Raw genomic sequence first — 23,043 nt, 5'->3', positions numbered from 1 at the left:
CCCCCCCCCTCAACCCCCCCCCCAAACAAAAGAAAAAAAACTCTCTTTCTCCTCCCTACAAAAAATTTAAATTATCCCATATATCTTAATGCCTCGAGGTGAGGTTGTTGATTTTTTATTAATTAGTTCATTGCAGCTTCTTTTTTTTGGTGCATTGATTTGTTCATTGTGGTTGTCTCTCCTCCATTACGTTTGAAATTCCAATTCATTTTAGTCATTAATTGCATATTTCTTGCACAAATTCCTAATATAGATTTGTTGATGAGTAGATTAGTTTAAGTTTAGTACCTTATCTATTTCTCTCAGATTGTTTATTTGTGTTATGCATTATATGATTGTTCTGGAATGTAATTTTTTTCCATATTATTTGGAATATAAGCTTTGTACGATAGGACACATGTTATGCATTATGTTGCAATGCATTTTACGCTATCCAAAGGCAAGCATTACATTTCTGCATTAGCTTTATTTTCAAAATTGAATACAATCTATAATGATCAACACAACAGGTGAAATAATGCTAAATGCATTGCTGTTTGTGGACGACAGAACAGGTTCAGCTCGTTGTAAGCACAAATTTTGACAATTTTGAAAAAGCATGTTATCATAAATTTGTGAATTGCTTGATTTCATTGCATAAAATTGTAACAGTTAAATAAAAGTTCACGCACTGAGTTATTTGTGATTTAGTTAGTTTTTTGTGTTTTGTAAGAATTATTTATAAAATATTGGGCCCGTATAGCTGCTGAGAACCCTGCTGATTAATGATATGATGACTCCCAATCTGGTAGAAAACAGTCGACTACCAATGCAATTGGAATACAACAGGTTCAATGGTTCAAGTTTAGACATCACTGCATACTGTCATTTTTTCCCGTAGAGGCAACAATATTGAACTTGTTTTATAACACTGTATTCTGTTGGATGAAATTAGTTATGCCAAAGCACATCTGTGGTTACACACCTGAGTTCCTGTAAAACCGCAATGTGTTAACAGTTTGCAATATGGCTGACATCTGTGCTGGCTGAGCTTTTTGTAGTGGAAGGTGGCAAAGGACCTAGGGAAATCAACATACGTTAAGAATTTATATGACTAAATCTAAAATAGATGTGAATCCAAGAAAAACCGGCAACCTTAAAAAGGACAAGAAGCACAGTGGTCTGTTCTTCAAGAGCTGCATCACTGAGCCACGTAGCTAGAATGCTAATACCACCTTTGGTCGAAAACCTAAAAGGATTAAAAGAGCCAGGAAATCAGGTGTTGAATAATATTCCAACATCACCAGCGCAGTTGTACATAAAATAGAATAGGATTTAAATACCAGCTCAAAACAGATGGATTGTCAATTTTTAGAACCCACTCCATAAGCTTCACATGTCCAGAAAAAGTTTGCTCCTTTCTCATTAGATTGAAAATGTCTTCCACAAACATTTTATCATCAGAATCCACACCAGGAGTAGCTTCTTCTAGTGATGAACATGAAGGGCCTCCTTCCACAGGCTTGGGATCAGTTTTCACAGGAGCCGGTTGAGCATCTTGAATAGGGGTAACATCCAACAAACTCCCAGGAACAAATGTACGAACAGAAGTAACTATCCCAGGGTACCCAAAGACAGGTGTAGCTACAGAATTAACATTTCCTGAATTTCGAGTAACTGGTGCAGATACACTAGTAAAGTTTCCTAAGGTCCCAGGGACCTGTTCACATAAACTAGTAAAGTTTCCTGAGTATCCAGGAACCTGCAAAGGCACAGTATTAACATTTCCTGAGTATCCAGGGACCTGCGAAGGCACTGTACTAACATTTCCCGGGTAACCAGGAGCCTGTGTACACATAGTTGTAAAATTTTCAAATTCCCGAAGAATCTGGGGACAAATTGGAGTGAAGTTATTTGGGTTCCCAAGGAGCTGTGAAGAATTAGAAATAGCATTTTCTGGAAATGCTGGAGACCGGGTACAAACATAAGTACTGTTCCCTGAGACAGGCGGATGTGTATAATCACCAACAACACTAAGATCAGACGTACTAGCAGGTATGTCTTTGCTTGCAGGTACCAACTGCTTGGGACTGACAGAGCATTCATCAACAGTTGACTTGAATTCATCACATTCAGATGCTTTCTCATGCGACAAGCGGACAAGCTTTCTAACCTTTGACCTCTGATTAGAAAAATAATCCCTAACCTGCATTCCAGTACCATTAGTAAAGACCATGTGAATTTACATTTCTAATAAACTCTTATCCGTCGAGAGTATACAAAAGATTACAAATAGCATGACAAGGAAAAGGCTAGTTTTGCTTGATCAACAAATCAAGATTCTCATCCATAAAAATTCTTATAATGAAAATGCATCTAGACAGAAGGGTCTATGTAGCACATAGTGATCCTTTTAAAAACAATTTAAAGAAACTAACATTATAAATAAGAAGGATCATTAATTAAGACACAAAGAGAAAGCGTCAGATGAATAACTTCAGGTTAATCCAGTTGAACAGCATGCTTTTGAAGAGTAAAGGTATTTTCACGATCACAGAGTAATATCATACATCTATAGCAGTTATGGTCCTTTGAGAGAATACAAACACCAATGAAACAGAAGAATGCGACAACTGCTTTAGGATGAATTTTAAACAAACATACAAGAGAATACAAACAGAAGAGAGTTATTAACAACCTCAGTCGTACATTAGCATACTATTCTGCAAAATATTGAATGAAATAAAATATTAGTTAGTACACAGAACACCATAATATTCACACTAAGCAATCAAGATGAAGGCATGTCAGAAAGAGTTATGTTAAAAAGTGTCACCATGGTTAGAGGAGCAGGGAAATAAAGGAAATCCAGACAATTAGACATAGCAAAATCTAGAATCTAGAAGACATATTAGCCAACAAATGACCTGTGTAACTGTTATCCCACAAAGAGCACTGATTTCACGTAATTCTTTCTTCCCAAATGTATCCTTTATTGAGAAAAGCAACTGCATATACTTTACTGCTTTAGGGTTGAGCAAATCCCTAGGTCTTTTACCTGCAAAATTAAACATGAATATTAAAAACAAAACATCGTAACTTTTTGTTTTAGTTGACTACATAATAAGATTCATTGTGATGATATGAAAAAGATAATCACCATTAAAACACAAGTAAAACTGATCAAATACTAAAAACTAGGACCTTTTAAAAACCACATCAACATTCAGTTTGAATGATCAAAATCACAGCTAGATATAATTCCTTAATTTTATTCGATTATAGCTTAAATTAAAAGAAAATAATTGTATGAAAGTAGAAAGCTTGGAGTAATCACTCACCGATTTTAATTGATAATGCTCCAGCAGCCTGCACGCCAAACAAAATTCCAAATCAGTGATCCTCAAAATGATGAAGAGTATAAGCAAAAAAAAATTTGATAAAATTCTCATAATTAGGGATCATCAAGCAAACCCAGAGAAACATAAGGAAACCCAATTTCCACCAAAAACCTTACATTTCGCAATCAAAAGCTTACCATCTCCTGAGACAAGGGATTGGCGCCGGTGAGCTTGCATTGGGCGACGACAATCCTCTGAAGCTGATCGATCTGGCTGTGAAAAAGCTCCTTTTGGGAATGCACGAGCCTCATCAACGACTCCACCCCCCCCCGGCCCCCCCGGAGTTCCCAACGTCCTCCAATTCGACGAGGGAACCATAGCTCGAGGACACCGAAGCAAGCGCCTATCTCGCGATTCCGAGCGGCCGATTAAGGCATCACATGAAACATCCAAACGCTAATTGACGACAAGGATCGATCAAAATTAGGGTTAGGGCTTTGAGTTTGGCGGGCGGGGGGGGGGGGGGAAGGGGGGGGGGGGGGGGGGAGGGATGGGGGGGGAGTTGTTTAACGCTGCGTGCCCTAAAGTTTTGGTTTTTTAGGGGAAGAGGGAAACAGCGGGCGCGGTTCAATGGACAAGCGTATCAGGGATGCCAATGAATTAAATACCCATTGCCTAATCCTGTTCTCGCTTCCATTTGTAGAGAGAGCAGGTCTTTCGGATGAGTGGGTTATTGGGTCGGGTTCGGATCTATTTGTTTCTATTGGACCCTGATTTGCATATTTAATTAGGGAAAACTGTGCAAACTCTGTGTGGCTTCGGATGCTCCCTACTATCTCAAAAAATAAAGAAAAAAGAAATAACAAAAACAAAAATTACTATTTAATTATAACTATTAATTATCTAATAGTTAATTATAATTTTTCTTCTTTGAGTTCAACTTAGAAACGGGTGCGATACACTACACGAAAAGTAGAAAATCTTTCCCGAGTTTCAAAACTATTATTAGTGTTAATGATTTAATCTTAAAGGAATGAAATGCCAATTTGTAATATTTATGAACGCCGTCAAGAGATTTGTTAAGAAAATAAAAGTTTAGGAGGAAATTGCAGGACACCCCAAAGTTTGGGTGGTTTGGTGGGGGAGAAAGTAGCTCAGGGGGTTTAAGTGCAGCACCCCCAATATTCAGGGGATTTTGTGAAAAAAAAACGTAAATTTGCAAACATGGTAAAATTTGAAGGGTATATTGCAAAAAAAACCTAAAAAATAGTTTAGATTTTAAACGCTAAAAATTTTAGGGGGGTTATTGGTTGAGACAAATTGGGGCCAAGTGGGAAAATTGTTCCAATAGAATAATTTCATCCCATTGGGATATTTTGAGTGGGGTAAAGTGGGATAATGAGACATTTTGGTCCTTTGATTTCACAATTCATGTGGAATAATTTGATGATGTGGCACCATATTAAAATATAATTTTATCTATTAATTACTTCTAATAAATTAACTTATCCAATTGGTTTAGTATATCATTTAGTATATTATTATAATATAAATAATATTTTACTATAAATTAAAATATAATATATTGTATTACTAATTAATATTATTAATTATTATATTACATTATATTATATTATATTAGAATGTTATACTATATAATAATTAATATAATATAAGATCAATATATGTGATATAATATTTTAATATATAATATATTATTTTATTTATACAAAAATATAATATATTATACTATAATTACTAATTAATATTATTAATTATTATATTATATTACATTATATTAGTATGCTACATTATATAATAATTGATATAATATATGAACAATATATTTAATATAATATTATATGATAATTACTATGATATATAAAAAATATCTAAAATGTATTATATTATAGTACAATAATATATTTATTATATTAATTTAATATAATATAATATAATCACATAACATGATTTATATTATATTATATTTTATAATTAAATGTAATATACTAACATATTTATTAATTTTAATATGTTATATTATATTATATTATTTTGTTATTAGTTTAATATAATAAAAACACTATAATATAATTGCTACAATAAAATATCAACTACAATTAATATAATAGATTATATAATAATATATGTTATTAAAATATTATATAATATTATAATAAATATGATGTACTGTTATATAATATAGTATGTGATATTACATAATAATATATAATAATTATCATAAAATAAATTATAATAATATTTTATTTTTTTACATGATAATATAATATAATATATTAAATATATTATTACTTTATATTTTATATATCATGTCATATATTTATAATATAATAAGCATGTATTAGTTAAATAATACAAAAAGATTTAAAAACTATCCCAATTTCCTTTAAAGTAGAACAAAATTGTTCCAATATGAAGTATGGGGTAAATTTTTATTGTTAAGGCAAAATTTTTATATATGAGTGAGGTACTTTTATCCCAAGTGATAAAATTATTTCACTAATGTTCCAAAAAACCAATAACATAAAAAGAATATCATTGTTCCATTATTCCAATGAATAACAATATGAAATAGAATCCCCAAAATTATCTCATTATCCTCCCAAATGTCCCAATGAATAACCCCCCTTAGCCTCATATACAACTAGACAACATCTCAATCCCCACGAAGTTAATGTTCTCAGATTTTTTTCGCTGGTGTTCCCAAATAAACTGTAAGAAATCAAAACATGCTGATATAAACCAAGTTATTAATTCAGCCAGAGAAGAGAATTTTAGGTAATCATGGAAACATAGTCTCCTCAGCATCCTATAAAATCCCACTGATAAACCATATACAATTTAATATAAGGGAAAAAGGCTTGCTATGATAATACCATTAGCAATATCACTAGCAATTTTATTTACATTGCAATAGTATCTTCATTGATTTACAGGCTGGTAGACTAAATATATATTTTCTGACTGCAATAGTCAAGGGCAAGCAATTTGTCTTCTTTTTGACATCCTTCCCAGATTTTGAGAAACCATGGCGGTAAGATTCCTATCTTCAAACTTGATACCTGAACTCAATCTGAGGGGAAAACAAAGAGAGAAGTCACCAAGAAAATTTATCAGCAAAAGCATCAGGCATTTCCTTAAACAAATATGTTTGACTTAATTTTAAGGTTAATTACAGGAAATACCTAACCCCCCCCCCCCCCCCCCCCCCCCCCGGGAAGTCACCAAGAAATTTATCAGCAAAAAGCATCAGGCATTCCTGTAAACAATATTGTTTGGACTTAATTTTATTAGTGTTACCATTACAGAAAGTACCTAACGCCCCCCATATACCGCGCGGGGGAGGGAAGTCGGGGGGGGGGTCGGGGGGTTGCAGTAATCCCGAAACCCCCTCAACCTTTTTCAGCCCCTGCCGAGAGTATGCCGATAAATCGCCGAGAACGGCCGCTGTCGGAACCTTTTCAGCCCCCCACCCCCTCGGGCAAATAAAGTGAAAGAGAAAAAACTTGGGGGAGGATTAAAAAATATTTTTTAAGGTAAGATGTAGTGAAATAAATAAGTTCAGGGGAGTTCTGTGCAATGACTCCTAAAGTTCAAGGGGGGGTTTAGTGGAATAAAATTGTTCCAAGGGGATTTTCTGTAATTAACCCTTACTTTTTTATACCGTAGAAAGAAGGAAATACCTAAAATATAAAATATATGGCATACGTACTTTGGATCGAGTACTATCTTCTGTACTTCTCTGATGGCTGAACTAGCAGCATACAGGGACATCTTTCCCACCTGCAAAAGTATGTATCTCTAACTATTAAATATTTCGGGTCTCCTAGAATAGATGAAAAGAAAATTTCTTGTACAATCAAAATTGCCAGACCTCCCACATATTTAGTTTTGCTTCATGGTCAGCTGGAAGACATCGGATTTCTTGAGACATTTTCACGGAGACATTTAAACTTTCAGGGGATAAGAAATCAAGGCCCAACTGAACTGTAGACTGAAAAATTAATAAACAATAGATGGAATTAGTACAGAAAATTGTGTAATTACCACCAAAATACAATAACAAATTAGTACTGTAGGGCCTAAAACACAATTATTTATTCAAGAGTAAATGAGCTGGCACCAATTAAGATTGTTACAACCCTTTTCTTCTCTAAAGTCAAATCACAAAAATAAATTGCAATACATCCTAACTGAATCTGCAATGGAGAATTTCCTCAACTTATATCCTTGACCTCCCTATCATTGTTTACAGCACAAGGTGTGTGGACATAAATATGGATGGACATTTTCTCCTCGATTCTGTGCTTCATAATTACCCACTATGAAGATACGACAAGCAGAATTCCATGGAACATTAAATTCTGCTGCAGGACAATTGTGGTGGTGGTGTTGCCGTCAGTGAACATAGCCTAATGATCCAAAGTATAATCTTTGTGGAAGAAGATACCAGTTGGCACAAACAGAAACAGTGGCTACTAATGGCAACATCTCATCTCAAACAAACCGTTACAACCTCTACTAATGCCCCTAACCTAGGTCTTCCCTCCTCTTTTGCTCTTCCCAATGTGATTAAACCCCTATAAACGAGCCACCTACCTAAACCAATGTGGCGAAACTTATGTTGGTTTGTATGCCAAACCACAATAAGTTTAACAATTTATAATTATTCGTCATACGCCACAGCGGCAGATTGTCATTCAAGATATTGACCAATAAAGGCAAATGTGAGCTGAAATCATGTGGCAAATGCATGTCATTCCCTCTTAAAACTAATACTAGCCATATCCAATGACATATTTCTAGAATTGCTAGGTTACATTTATTCAAAAACATATGTATTCATATGATTGGATTACTAGCCACAATTTTTACGTCAAGGAGATTTTTATAAAAAAAACTATTTGCAGGGTATCTAATTTCTTACAACAAAGAAATTGTTTGTCCACCTTTTTGTCAAAAAAAGAAACTATGTGCATTACTTCATTATTTCATCCTGCTCTTCATCGTGTCCTTTTCCCAAATGGCCTTACTTTGAAGTGACTCAGAAGGTTCTATGTTGACAAAATTTCATATCATGTGTATTAGCGCAAAATCACATGAAAAAAAATGAAAAACACATCAATCTAGTGGATTGTTCAAAAACCTTAGTTTGGAACTATCCATGTTTTCCACCTTCTACATTTTGGCACAATGCTACAAAGTCTTTCTGTGTGAGATCCATGGTCATTGCCATCCTCTACGTTTCGACCACCTTTGCCTATTTGTAAGCAATGAGGCCCTTAACCCTTTCCATAGTGTAATTCATAGGCGTCAAAAGAAGCCTCATCAAGTAAATATCTTTTTCTTCTTTTGAGGATCTTCCGATTGTTGACATGATATGAAGGACCAATACTACAAACAGTACACCTCTGATCATGGAATAGTGATTGCTTGAAGCTAGGAATCACATGAAAATGGTATAACTCCAAATTTTAGGTCAAAGAATTTCATAAGATGTTGATGCCGGAAAAAGATGCAAGTGAAGAATTCCCATGGGATGAATTTGATCCGTGAATTAGGAAGCAATGAAGAATTTTAATCTCCCCCAATTCAAATTCCCACAATTATTGCAGCTTGGGTTCACGTAGATTAGGTAGATAGTCCATCTACTTAAGTTAGGAAATTTATTTTATCTTTCATGACATTATGAGAATTATCTTTATATTATAGTATCCCTTTCAAGCATTTTCAAATCTCCATTTACTGGACACATCGCATCACTTAGATCTAGTAGTCTTAAGCAACCTACGAGATTTAGAATTGATCTGTTGTCACCAGACTCGTCACTCACCTGAAGATTTCTAACTTGAAAAGGACATCCGGCTGGAACAAGAACAGCCTCACCAACATGTTGTTCGAATGTCCATGGCTCTATTCCTGAAAAGTTCCAGCATACATGTTATACTCAACAGGAAAAGGACATAACCGGAAAAGGAAATAGAAATTGGTACCAAGAACTAGTGACTAATGGACATCTTTAATGGATAAAAAGCATGAAATAAAACCAAAGAAAAGCACGGTAAAATTAATATGACATACAACATAGGGCAACATATGGCAGACACAAATTTTAGTTGCAATATGAGAAAATGACTAAGTAGCCAAAAGTTGTTACTAACCATATTCTTCCTTCAATTTTCTTTTGTGATGTTTATCTAAGTACAAGCTTTGCTCATAAACAGGACATGGGACCTGAAACCAAAACAATTATTGCAATCAAGTTGAACATAGAGAAGTAACATACTTACAAACAATAGAGAAGCAAAAAGTGTAGATGAATTAACTGGTTGGCTGGGAGAACTTGTAATTTCCTCCCAATGAACTCTCAAAAATTCGTTCAGCTTTGGAGCATCCTGTCGGCGGAACACATCCCATATAGCTCCTGCAGAGACCTTTTGTAGACCATCTCCACAATTGTCGTCTCCATGGGAGGAATTTAGACTCTTCTTTTCAACCGAAGTTATATTACTTCCACTGCATATTTGATCCTCCATATTGTTTAATCCTAAGCCAGACTCTTTTTGCGTAGCATGCCTTTTAAGTGCCATGTCAGGTGGTTTGATTTTCTCATCAAAATTCAGATCAGAATTGGGAAAGCTTGCATTCAGAATAGGATGCTCTCCATTAAGTTCCTTATAAGGTTTCTCAGTCATCTCCAGTTTGAGTCCATGTGCACCTTGATTATGTGCTTCCGTTGAGTGCATTAACAGGTAAACCTAGAAAATGGGAAAGAATGGACTATGATATACCTTTATCTTGCCCATTTACATATGAATCCGATAATAGTATATACCAAACTCTGTAAGAGCATTCACAAAGAGTATGTGCTCATTTACATGTGGACGCTTGTCTGTATATTTGTACTCTCAATTTCTCTTTAAATTATTCTTTTGTGGTTTTCTACATATTCTTGAAGGTGCAAATCAAAACAATATGAAATTTTAGGATGTCACAGATAAGAAACATTTTGGAGTCCAATATGAAATACCCCTAAATTTTTTTGCTAACAAGGATATATGCAGGCTCTTAGAGAACCTGCCAAATCCATCAAGCATATAACATTCCGCTCCACTATTCCCCTGCCAATTATCATGGAAAAAACAAAAATCCTTGGGACACTGCAGGTAGTAGTTGGAACTGATTCTAAGATAAATTACTTCGGAGTGCAATGCTGTGGCCGTCTCATCTTCTTGCTTTGAATACTCTTTTTTATTTATCGGGGTCACTCAACTGCATTTGTGGGTATGTAGTTATGCATATAGTATAAGATGTTGCATCATCATATACCCTGTCTTCGTACCCTATCCATGTAGTTCCCTCTCCTAGTCCCATGTTAACGTTTGTCTTGTCTGTGTACTCCACTATACACCTAGTTGGTGCATCAACTAGGTGGCCCAACCGACCAATATAGTAATACGGCCAATATAATAACATATATACAGGTGCCATTGATGATTTAGCACAGGAGTATCTTCATCCTACTAAAGTTTATTTAATGGAATGCACTAGGGAGTACCAAATACCCAAAGTACACGGCACATGCCTTAGGCCTTTATTTCAAATTAGTCACTAGCTGTGATGCATATTTCAGGTAACTATTTAAAGATATCATGATTTCAGATGATGTTTTATACTGCCTATCTCATAAAGGATAACTTGGACACCTACCAGATCACCCATGTTCATATGAAGTTTGGTAACAGGATCACCTCCTCCAAGTTCATTGCGTGTCCCATAAGAAATATAAATTTTGGGCCCTGCTTCGGTCTGTGTGCTCTCATGGGGTAGCTTAGCAGCAAGATTTAGTAGACCCCACTTGGAATGAATAAATTCAATGAACGGAAGATTAGTAAGGAACTCCGGTCTCTGGCACATTATAAACTCTTCCCAGGCATTGGGTGCTGGCCAATCTCTTAACATCAACATTTTTGGTCGTCCATCTTCATTGATAAGCCCCTCAGAATAACCCTTGATGAACTGAGAGAGTTCAATATCAACCTGCAACAATTTTATGTCACAGATCATGAAAATGAAGACATGTGTCTGCACCAAGCAGAGTAATTAGAAAGTTTTTGATTAAAGGATGAATTATATTGCGAACAACATAAAAGTAAAGGAAATCACATACATATAATCACCATCAACTTTCAAAACAATAGAAGCTAGACTGCTTACATTTGCAACTGCATCAGCAAAAATTTCATATTTTTCTCTAAGAATAAAATATTAAATGTTTTAATGGTAGTTCTTTCCTTGTTCTTGTTGGAATACACAACCCACATGGTTCTTTCAAGATATTGCTATGATATATAATTATCCAAGGAGCTAGCTATTTCAGAACAAATTACCAACTAACTGTGGCTTGATAGCATAAGAACAGAAATCATCAAGGCTTCTCTGATATTGGTACTGCACAGGGTGCATTGTGGCATAGACTCTGTTCTTGTCGATTTCTTGAATTCAAGCCTAAAAAATTCCCCCAATTGCAATTGCATATGGTCGGAATCAAACTCAAGAGCAACTCTTTCAGAAAGCAATAATTTTGGTATTCAATCCAATCCACTTTGGTGAGATTTTTTGAACTAGAATATTCAAAGCAACCACTATTTACTCAAATGCTGCAAGTTGTCTATCCTGTATGAGGAGACAATGTGCTATTAGGAACGAGGCAACTGGCTGCACCAACACATAATTAACCTTTTAGTGAGCCTCTCTTTAACTTCAACTGATTGAAACCGATACACCTAGGTGGATCTAGTGAAAATTATTGAAGAGTATACTTACTGCATAAATTCACATTTGGGCATTCAGTTTCATTGGGCGCCCTCCTCATCACTATCAAGCCTTTTTATTTAGTGTTTAATTCCTCTTATAGTTACTAATAAGAGAGTTGTCATCCTGAATGCCACTTGTCTTTCAGGCGATTGTTTCCTCCAGTTATTTAATATTTCAATTTTTTAAAGAAAATACAAAACAAAAACACGATTTGACTGTAATAATAGCAGCTAAATAATTTATATCAAAGCTTCTATGTTTCATAATCAATCTGTAGGTTATATTTATGATCTCTATAGCCATCAAGGTTGATGTAACTGGTCAAAATAGATTTACATACAAGGCAATCAGACAACAAGCCAGTGCTATCAATACACGATGCGCAATGTGAAGCGCAAAGTCCTTTTACGCACACATGCGCAAGACGTGATGCAAAGCACACGCCCAAGTGAAGTGAGGCTAACACCGCATACATAATTTTTCTAGATAGATAATCAAGCATGAAAGAATATGTTTACGAATTTTCACATAAAATGTATGTCAAATCACAAAAGAACATATTAACTCATAATGTTAACACACCTAACAAAGCAGTAAAGTTCATAGTTTTCCAAATCAAAAGTCAAATCAAGACTAATAGAATCAAATCAAATAATAAATGAGAACGAGTTAAGGCCCTCAATTAGGCTACTAAAATGGCCTACTGGGTGTATTTTTCTTTTAGGGTTATGAGTTATCGGGTGAATATACGAGGCTATGTCTTGCATGCACCCTATGCAAAGCGCCCTCACGCAGGGCACTTGTGAGGCACAAAAAGGCGTTGTCGCCTCAGATGCAGGGTGCTTCGTCTCTGCCCCGCATCAACAGGGCACAAAAGACACAATGAGGCGCGTGCCTTTGATAAGACTGCAACAAACATCTTAGAAACTGGGTTTTAGAAGTTCAATCTACAATATATATGCTTATGATCTCTATAGCCAACAAGGCTGATTCACTGGTTAAGTAGATTTTACATATAATGCAATCATACAATAGGCCACTTCGAAACTGTTTTTCCAGAAGTTCAATAACTAGTTTAAAATCAACTATACCATGAAACTTCGGTTAAATCCTCCGCATAAAACTTTGAGAACAATTTTTAAAAAGTGAAGCAACCAAACAGCCAAAAACTCTATAAAAATTGGTCGCAATAGGTTGGCATAATTATCTTAGAATCTAGAGAGCCAAATACAGATTAGAGTAATCTGTAGATATGGATCACATTAGTTTTCTGCAAAGGTTTTTATATGTGATATTACAAAAGCATATTAACAAACACCACAACAAGGTACTATATGGATAACTGTTCTTATATTTGACCAGTCAACTCCTTCAAACAGAACTGTACTATAAGGTAAGATGTATAACTTAAAAAGCAAATCAATCATCTAAAAGAAAAAAACTTTAGAGAAATATCCAAAAGTAAATTATTTGTGGGAACATATACCTCTGATTGGCTTAAATAATCTGTGACCTTCACAGTAGTACTATTTTCTGGCATTCTCTCATCAATTGTTTCTTGAATTCCTCTCCAGATACTCATAGGGTCCCAGCTAGAGGCCAAAGAATGATCAAACACGCGCTTAACAATAACTGGCTCACCCTTGACCCAGTGTTTTTGAAAATGGCTGATGCCGTCATGTTTTAAGTCTGATGTAGGGCAATACAAGATATTGCAGGAAGTACAATTGTCTGAAGTTTGAGGGTTAGAACCTTTACATCCGGTAACCATTTCCTCAGCATTTTTTACCAACTTTGCAACCCAATTTATTTTGAGAATACGCCTTAACACTAATTTTGAGGAGGCACAGCCACCAGCCTCCTCTGGTGCACAAGGGATGCTTCCATCAGTGTTGGCCTTCCAACTGGGAAATAAATGTGAAAAGTCAATAGCATTTTCATCATTGGAGAGCGGCATCAGTTTTTCAGCAGTTCTTTTTTCTGCTGTAGATTCTCCATTATCAGCAACCACGGATGCACTTCGAAGGTCCCGACAACAGGTGAGGCACAAATCATATAAACACTGAGGGCAGTGCCGATGGAAATCAAAAATGGGTGTCCTGCAAAAATTACTGCACATAAAAGAAATCATTCTAACTCTTCATCTAATAAAAAACAGCTGAAATCACAAATGAAAAGTTGATAGTCAGAGAATTTGTGGAAAATACCAGCACATCTGCTCGTCTGCATGTATACTTGCCCTTGGAATATCAGTTTTCATTCCTGTGTGAAGCATGCTGAAAGGAGTTATATTCAACTAATGGATATCAGAATGTTAAAATCAGAAATGTTATTGTGTATGTACCCCTTAAATCATCCGTATTTGCAGAAACAGCACTCAAATCTCAATACTAGCAAAAATACCCCTCAATTCATCAAGATTGGAAAAAAAAATACCCCCCACTTAACTTTGTTATTAAAATATTACTTTCTTTTGTTAGTTTAATGCAAACAGTTAACTAATGAGTAAGTCACTAAACTTCCCCCATCATTAATGAATGAAGTGTTTAGAGTTCTTGGTTTCTTTATTAATCACCCCTCCATCTTCTCTTTAAAACTCCCTCCCTGTAAACAGTTAACTAATGAGTAAGTCACTAAACTTCCCCCATCATTAACTAATGAAGTATATTTTGGGAGGTACGCTAACCCCCTAAATAATCAGCAAGAAAACGCAGTAGAGAAAAGTACACCAAGATATAACGAGGTTCGACAAATTTGCCTACGTCCTCGGAAGCCGCACAGTAAATTTCTTTATTACTTAAAGAAAAATTTATAACTTGCAAAGAGCAGATCTCAAAACTCTTTGAGATCTCTCAATCAAAAGGCAAAAAACTTGTTACTGTAGATTCGCTATAGTAACTCGTGCGAAGTTGAAAAATCGCTGCTCAGAATCACCCTCCGAGTGCTGGAGAAAATCGCGAGAAGAAAGGTTGGAGAAGAACTCAGCCGCTGAGTTTCTAGAGAAGATAGCGCTAAAATCTCAGCGCTATCTCGTGTTATGGGTTCCCTTAAATAGGGAAACCCTAGGTTGAAAACAACAGGCTGTAACAGGCTGTCGTTTGTTTTCTTCTGCGAGTTCGCCTGCGAGCTCGCCTGTGAGTTCGCCCAGGAGCTCGCCTGTCTGCGAGATGGCCTGGATAGCTTCTTCGCAACTCGCCTGCACTGCAGCTTGAGCTCGCCTGCGCCTGAGCTCGCTTGCACTTCTGCTTGAGCTCCCCTGCACCTGAGCTCGCCTACACTTCTGCTTGAGCTCGCCGGGACCGCCTGCGTCGAGGTTTGGATCTACACCCAAAACCAACAGTATATTATAGTTCCCGTTTTCTTTATTAATCACCTCCCTCCCTCCCTCTCTCTCTCATTCCAGACTTTCCATTCTCCTCATAGCCGAATGAATGGTTTCCTCTTGTCTGCCACTATGGAGATCGAACATGTGGCACCAGTGCTTGGGCCCTAATCACTAAGCCCCCTCTATTGCCAGCAGCCAACTTCCAGCGAGTTAGCTTCATTGGTTCTTCAACAAAGTTATAAGGAAAAGCAGAGAAAGAAATTCATTCATTACAAACTTCATATACTTTCCCTTTCATAACAGATAAGAGAAAATCATACATATATATGCCGACAAATCATTACCATCACAGAACTGAAGTCTTTAACATCCAAAGTTTGCAATAGAAACCATGCCTCAGATATCTCACTATGTTTGTAAATTCATCATTCAATTAACAGAGAACCATGAAATCACTACAAATAAGATTTCCTGAAGCGGCTCTGCCCACAGCTCTCATTAGATTCACCTCTTTGAGATTGTGACTGGTGAATGCAACTATGCAAGTTTTTGGTTTATGGTTGCTAGGGTGACGGTATTTGGGACGGGAACTGGTACGGGGACTAGATACAACTTATTCGGGAAAAGGTAAACAACAAAATAACCTATAAAACTATTTGATTAGTAATGGGATTAGGCGTAAGAGGCACTTTTATATATATATAGAGAGAGAGAGAGAGAGCAAAACTTGTGTCAACTTAAATGGATAGAAAAAAGTTATCCACCAAACTTTTTAGCCACTCACATTGCCTAGGAATCTTTGCATGATATGAAAAGGTTTTTTATATTAATAAATGAGTAGCTAGGAAGTTTGGTGGACATCAACTTAAGTTGATAGGAGTCTTTCTCTCTCTCTCTCTCTCTCTTTATATATATATATATATGGAAAAATTGCTTTAAGCCCCCATCTCTCTCTCTTTATATATATATATATATGGAAAAATTGCTTTAAGCCCCCAAAATTCAAGTTTCAATGTGCCCCAGCGTCTCACATTTTGTTTAATGTGCTACAGCCCCTTTTTTTTGAAAAAACTGTGTCTAGAGCCCTCTATCATGATTCCAGCTCATGAATAGACATGTCAGCTCATGATTAGACATGTCAGCTCCTAAAATTCTAATTTTACCCTTTCTCTTTCTCATGCCAGCTCATGCTAGCTCATGTTAACTATTATAGATAACATGTTAAATATTATCAACAACATGTTAACTATTATAGATAACATGTTAACTGTTATAGATAACATGTTAACTATTATAATTTCATAAATATGTTTTGAGCTCAATGTGTGAACTGTAATAGTTAACATGTTATCTATAATAATTAACATGATATCTATAATAATTAACATGATATCTATAGTAATTAACATGAGACGTGAAGTTCCTCGGGTCGGCGACGGCAACGGAGCGGGTGAGGGAATAGGGCCGCGGACGAGGGAGGTGTAGGGGGAGGTGCAGCGGGGCGAGGGGAGTGGGGCAGGGGAGGGAGCTGTAGGATCGGGAGGCGAGCCAGAGCGGGGGAGGGAGGCGGAGCGGGCGGGAGGGAAGTAGGGAGGGTGAGGAGCGCGAAGCTGGGGAGGGAGGCCGAAGCGTGGGGAGGGAGGCGGGGGAAGGGGCTGAGGGGGACCGAAGACGGGAGGTGTAGGAGCGGAGCGATAGCGGTGGGAGGGGAGGGAGGCGGAGTGGGGGAGCGAAGGCGGGGGCAGGGGCTGAGGCGGACCGGAGAGGAGCGGAGGTGTGTAGCGGTGAGAGTTAAAATTAGGATTTTGGAGGAGTTGCCCATTGGAACTTGGGAGCAGGGTCTGGACACAAATTTCAAATGTATAGGTTGTACAACATTTAGTGGAAGCTTGGGGGTCGTGGCGGGCACATGGGGGGGGGAAAAAAACCTTGAATTTTGGGGCTTGAAGGCAATTCTATATATATATATAATATATATTATATATATTATATATTATATATATATATATATAATATATATATAATATATCATACTATTATATATATATATAAGAAAAATGGAAATGCTTGGTGCAAAGTAGAAAACATAGTGCTGCAGTAGTAAGGTGACTCATTCTCATCCACTCTTTAAATGGTCGCTACTTGAAAATGACCTCTTAATTATCCAACCCATGTACACATATGTGAACGTGGTCCCCTCATTAAATAAGTGGATGAGAATGGGTCACATCACTATCAAGTACCAAGTTTATGTTTGGTACCAAGCATACACACACAAATAATAATAAACAATACCATGTACTCTTGTCTCCACCGCTATCTCAAAGCATTGTTCCGAGTAGATATGCTTCAGGACAGGAAGTACAAAGGACAAAAGGCTATGAAGGTGCCTCAACTTATCTATGCCAGCTATTTCCTGCACCCTAGTCTGGAAAGTCACAGTTAGCTTTTGGCAAGCCACAGCGCAAATATCTCTCAATGAAAAAGTGATGTACCTTAATCAAATTGTCTCCGCTTAAGCAGACTTTGCAATTGCAAATACCCCTGCAAGCGGGGCAAATTTTTCTAATGTCTTCTACTGGAATATCAGCATACCTAAGATGGAAAACATAAATGAACAAATACTACTTACGATCCTGTAACATACAAGATTGTGATAACTAAAGATTCAATAGTAGATCTCATTCTGAAATATTAATGTTACCATTGAGAAATGCAGTTATCACAGTATCCTTTACGATCACAACTGATGCACCACACAACATTTACACCATCATTTCTTTGGCACTGATGGCAAGTTAGCTGCCCAGCCTCCCCTGCTACTGAACTCTTCTCATGATAATCCTATAATATCAAGCATGATGCTCATCAGATTTATCAAGAATATTCCAATAGATTGTACTTATGTAACATCTTCTGCAACAATAGAAAAATTAGTGGGAAAATAGATAAGATCAAGTACTAACAACTTTGTGAATGGTGCTTACGAAATAAATAAATAGATAATTGCTGTCACGCCTAAGAATAAAAGTACTCAAAACTACAAGGAATACAAATCAATCTACCAATATATGTACCAATCATCTCATTAAGAATACATTACTTTACTTACCACAACGAAGTTATTCGCTTCCTTAGTCAAATAAGAAGGGTTGTACGTTGATCTCTTGCTATCTTCCTCAGCCTTCATCACATCCCTATGCCCCTCATTACATCTCAATGAACTACCATGAATTCTACCCGTAGTATCTGATGGATACAATCCCCGACTTTTCCCGAATTTCTCCTTGTACTTCATATATCGCGTACCATCAACATTCATCGGAGATAGTGACCTCAACATCTCAGGGTCATTGTGCTTACTCTCTAAGAACGTATCATTATTCTCCACTGAACCCCTCCTCGCTTTCTTCAGACTAGCTCTAAGGGCAGAATTTGCCGCCCTCTTCTTTGCCTGGATGTAGTGCTTCTCGCAGACCGTTTTATCCGGCATCGACAAAGCACTGCACCTCCACTGCTTCCCGTCCGATCTCTTGCACCTCAGATCCTCTGGTATTTCCTCCATGGATCTTGATGCTTTATCGTCCTAAATATTTCACGGGGTTAAACTTACTAACAAATTTCGTGATAAGATACAGATCAGTTCTATCCAATTCTTGTGAGTTAGCAACTTCAATGTGTTCCATGTGAAAAGTGAAGTAAAGAAAACAAAATTATAACAGAAAGATTAAACTAAAACGACCAAATTCAACTAAAACAACAACTTAAGCATCACCAATGCATTACCTTAATTTTAAAAAAAAATCTACGCTTCATGAATCAAAAAGAAGTGAAAATAAGCCTTAATTATTAACAATAGCAACTTCTACTAATCAGGAAAGACCGAAACGCACAATGCAATAAATCATACACAGTAACAAATCAACTCGTTATAAAAGAGAGAGAGAAAAGATCTTGAAGCCCTAATCCTACTTCGGCATTGAACTGAGAGACAAAATCAACCCTGATCAAAGGACAAAAATTGAGGAGTGAAAATTCGAATCAATTTAACAAATAAAAATCGCACCTTTGAGTTCCCCAGTTTCTAGGGTTCGTACGCTGGCGAGGAGAGAAGAGGCGAAGAGGTTGAAAAGGACATGGCTGGTAAAAATAAATAGACTTTTTATGCGAACAAGGACGGAATAAATATAAATTTGGAGAACGAGGACTCGTCCGAACTTTGTTCATGCAGCCGTGCTTTTAATAAAAATCAGCACGAGTGCTTTCTCTGCTGTTTCTTTGTCTGCGTATTTTGTAAGGTTAGAAAGAGTGGTGATAGTGGGAGGAGACGAGAAAGCTAAACGCTTCTCGGTTCTGCAACTGCGGAAGTTGTAGGAAATTACTGTATTGACCCCGCCTAAATGATGGTGTGGATCTAATCGTAGCAGGCCTAGCCCAATAAAAACAGTATGTCAACGAGCCTGTGGCCCTGGAATGAGCCTACTCTGATATGGGCTGCGCTTTACCGTCATTGGCAATTTGCTGCAGTAAAATTACTTAGTTGGTGGAGCACGTAGTTATAGTTACACTATGTTTTATAACCACGTGCAATGCACGTGGTTAGATACCATAATTACGTATTTTGGCTTATTTCCTAACTAAAATTTGTTCATTGGTTCAACTTTAATAGTTTGTGTTTACTTTTATCTCTAAACTTTAACATTGCGATTATTTATTTTCTTTGATGTTTGTTTAAATGGGATATACCTAATTTAGATTTTCATGTTGATATTTGAATTGATAGAAAACAAATATAATCTAAAGCTAATTTAAACTTTCATATTATTTGGACTGATATAAAACCAAGCCTTAGTTGAGAAAGTAAAGTGTTGCGAACGATGAAAAATATTAAAACATTGTTATACAAGGAAGGTGAATATTTAAAACCAATAAGACAAGATGATTGATTAAAAAGTATGTGAAAACAATACAATAGAGAATATAAAATTTGTTCCTAATCATTAATAGAATTTTTAAAAATTATAAACTAAATATTAATGCTAACTCTAGTATATTTTTATATGATAAAAGTATCTAAATAAGCATATAAAAGTACTGAAAAAGTTCATGAAACTCTCTTCCAAAGATTCCTAATTTCACTCAAAATAATTAAACTATTCTATAAAACATTTAGAAAATATTGTCTTTTATTCCTTCTATTTTATTTTTTTTATTAAGCTAAGATCAATCATTCTTTACCTTTATTTTTTTTCTGGGCAATTCTAGAATAGTGTCTTTTACATCGATTGTGACATCAATTTTTGCACTGTTATCTTTTCTAGGCTTGTTATTCTTTTATCTTCTCGTTTAACTTCACAAAGAAGTCGAATGTATTTCTGATGTTCAACACGAACTTCTTGAAATATAGACTTTGATTTTTCCTATTTCAATGAGAATAAATTTTAATTTCATATATATAAAATTATTTGTGTTCCTAATTTATTATTTAAATAAGATTAGGAGCTACTTCTTTTTCCTCTACAATGAATTCTTTTGATGCATCCAATAAGAGTTTCTATTATGTCAATAATGTTACATTTGCTTTATCCTTGTCATTTTTCACAAAGATCTGAACTAAATACCTACATTTTTTATTACTAATTTGCCTTAGATTATAATATTAATATTTAATTTCTTTAGTATTTGAAGAACAAAATATGAAATTTATGAATACTTACTAATATTTCTTGCACCTTCCATGGAGAATTATTCTTTAATTGAGATAAAGTTGTTAAATTATTCTTCAATGGAACTCAGTTGGTGCTTTTTTAATTTATTTCTGTTACTTTCTCATTTGCAATGGAAATAGCTTGATTCTTTTGAATGATATCTCTAAACATTTTGATAATTTCTATAAATATTATTTTACCTTATATTATTTTACCCTATAAATATTATTAAGATCAGAGATTAATGTTTCTAAATTATAATCAATTGATGCTAAGCTATTATATTATAGTCTTTTATTATTTTTATGAATTTAAACATCTATCAATTAATGTTACCAATGTATTTTTGCTGTTCCAACTTATTAGTAAAATTACATGCAGTTACTTTGATTTATATAGTGACAATAATTTTAAAGCTACCATATATATTTTCAAATTTTTATTTCTTAACCGAATATTTTTAATCAATTCTTTCTTTTGTTTACCAGCATTAACTTAGACTACTTTTAGATGATGAAAAGGGATAGTAAACCCTAAATTAAAAATTATATATATATATATATTAGAGTTGATTTGTAATTTTAAAACTTTAGGAGTGATTTTTAAAAAATTATTTTTAAGTTTGGTAGTTATAATTTCTATGTTTCATGTGTTGGTAGTAATTTTCAAATGTCAGAATATTTCTTAGAACTCTAAAAATTTAAGGGTTATTTTATAATTATTAAAATTTTAGATTAATTTTGGAAAAACTCAAATATCAGAGGTCTGCCAATAATTTCCATATTTAATGTGTACCTGTTATAAATTTTAAAATTTTAGAGTTTTTTGCGATTTTTAAATTTTGAAGAAGTTTTTTGTTGCAAATTTTTATAACTTTAAGGTTAATTTTAGTAAATTTTAAATTTTTAGGTGCATGAAGGTAATCTCTTGAAATTATCTTTTGTTGTTTACAAATTTTAAAATTTTAGAATTTTATGGTGGTTTTTTATAGTTTGAACTTTTGAGGATGTTTTTATAATTTTTAAGACATTGAGGGTATTAATTGGAAATTTTAAATTCTTCAGAGACTGCTGTTAATTTCTTAATTTTATGTTTTTTATTCTAAGTTTGAAATGTTAAAATTTTTCAGGTGCATCATGGTAATTCCTTGAATTCATTTATGTTGTTTGAAAGTTTTGAAATTTTAGAATTTCAGGGTGTCTATTTGTAATTTAAACTTTTGAGGGTGTTTCTATAATTTCTAAGACGTTCAAGTGTTAGCTACAAATTTTAAATTTTTCATAGACGGTTGTTAATTTCTTGATTAATGTTTGTTATTTTAAGTTTTGAAACGTCAGGATATTTTCTATACTTTTAAAGTTTTTAGGGTATTCTGTGTAATTTTAAAACTTTTTAGGTGTTTTTTGCAATATTTCATGTAGTATAGTATATTAGTTACGTATAATTTCTGAACAAACTAATACCTTAAAGTTGTTTTATATACTTTATTAATATTATTTTTTAAAATTGTTGAGCTATAGACAGTTCACGTAGGATTAGGATATGATATAATTATAATTAGGATAGATTAAGATATAAATAAAATATTCAAAATAATGAATAATAATATTAACTATGAAAAGATTTTACCGAATTCGCGATTTTAAAGGGAGTATATGATTTGCTTGATTCAGTCTAAAATTATGCAATTTCATAACTACACTTGCTTGATTCAGTTTAAAATTATGCAATTGCTCAGTCGTAGTTGTATTTGCACGTGAGTTTAGGGTTTTAGACGTCTGTTAGGGACTCGTTACTAGTGTCTTAGCAAAAAAGAGAAGAAAGGGATGATAAATTTGAGAGATATTGGAAC

At 35.0% G+C, this 23,043-nt stretch overlaps 2 protein-coding genes across 2 annotated transcripts in view; both read right to left on the bottom strand.

Moving 5' to 3' along the window:
- The window catches only part of LOC109828028 (homeobox protein LUMINIDEPENDENS), a 12,342-nt gene extending 8,350 nt beyond the window's left edge, over positions 1–3,992 (bottom strand). Inside the window, exons 1-7 of the mRNA XM_020395062.1 lie at positions 3,989–3,992; positions 3,518–3,723; positions 3,321–3,348; positions 2,907–3,037; positions 1,323–2,185; positions 1,135–1,228; positions 965–1,058 (exon numbers count right to left, since the gene is read on the bottom strand). Of these exons, the coding sequence (XP_020250651.1) occupies positions 965–1,058; positions 1,135–1,228; positions 1,323–2,185; positions 2,907–3,037; positions 3,321–3,348; positions 3,518–3,723; positions 3,989–3,992 (1,420 nt within the window). The remainder of the gene's footprint in view (positions 1–964; positions 1,059–1,134; positions 1,229–1,322; positions 2,186–2,906; positions 3,038–3,320; positions 3,349–3,517; positions 3,724–3,988) is intronic.
- Positions 3,993–6,060: 2,068 nt separating this feature from the next.
- On the bottom strand, positions 6,061–19,817 carry LOC109828027 (lysine-specific demethylase JMJ25). The gene is made up of 14 exons (XM_020395061.1): positions 19,550–19,817; positions 18,596–19,069; positions 18,188–18,327; positions 17,979–18,078; positions 17,779–17,911; positions 14,366–14,420; positions 13,645–14,269; positions 11,052–11,381; positions 9,668–10,099; positions 9,503–9,575; positions 9,175–9,260; positions 7,216–7,335; positions 7,054–7,124; positions 6,061–6,414 (listed from the first exon to the last, which is right to left on the bottom strand). Exons 2-14 carry the CDS (start codon positions 19,046–19,048, stop codon positions 6,315–6,317), a joined length of 2,718 nt encoding a protein of 905 aa, XP_020250650.1. The 5' UTR covers positions 19,049–19,069; positions 19,550–19,817; the 3' UTR covers positions 6,061–6,314.
- Positions 19,818–23,043: the final 3,226 nt, after the last annotated feature.

Source organism: Asparagus officinalis, unplaced genomic scaffold (assembly GCF_001876935.1).
Source record: "Asparagus officinalis unplaced genomic scaffold, Aspof.V1 AsparagusV1_Un646, whole genome shotgun sequence".
Classification (NCBI taxonomy): domain Eukaryota; kingdom Viridiplantae; phylum Streptophyta; class Magnoliopsida; order Asparagales; family Asparagaceae; genus Asparagus; species Asparagus officinalis.
Note: the sequence above shows the minus strand (reverse complement) of the source record. Positions and strands in the feature narration are given on the sequence as shown.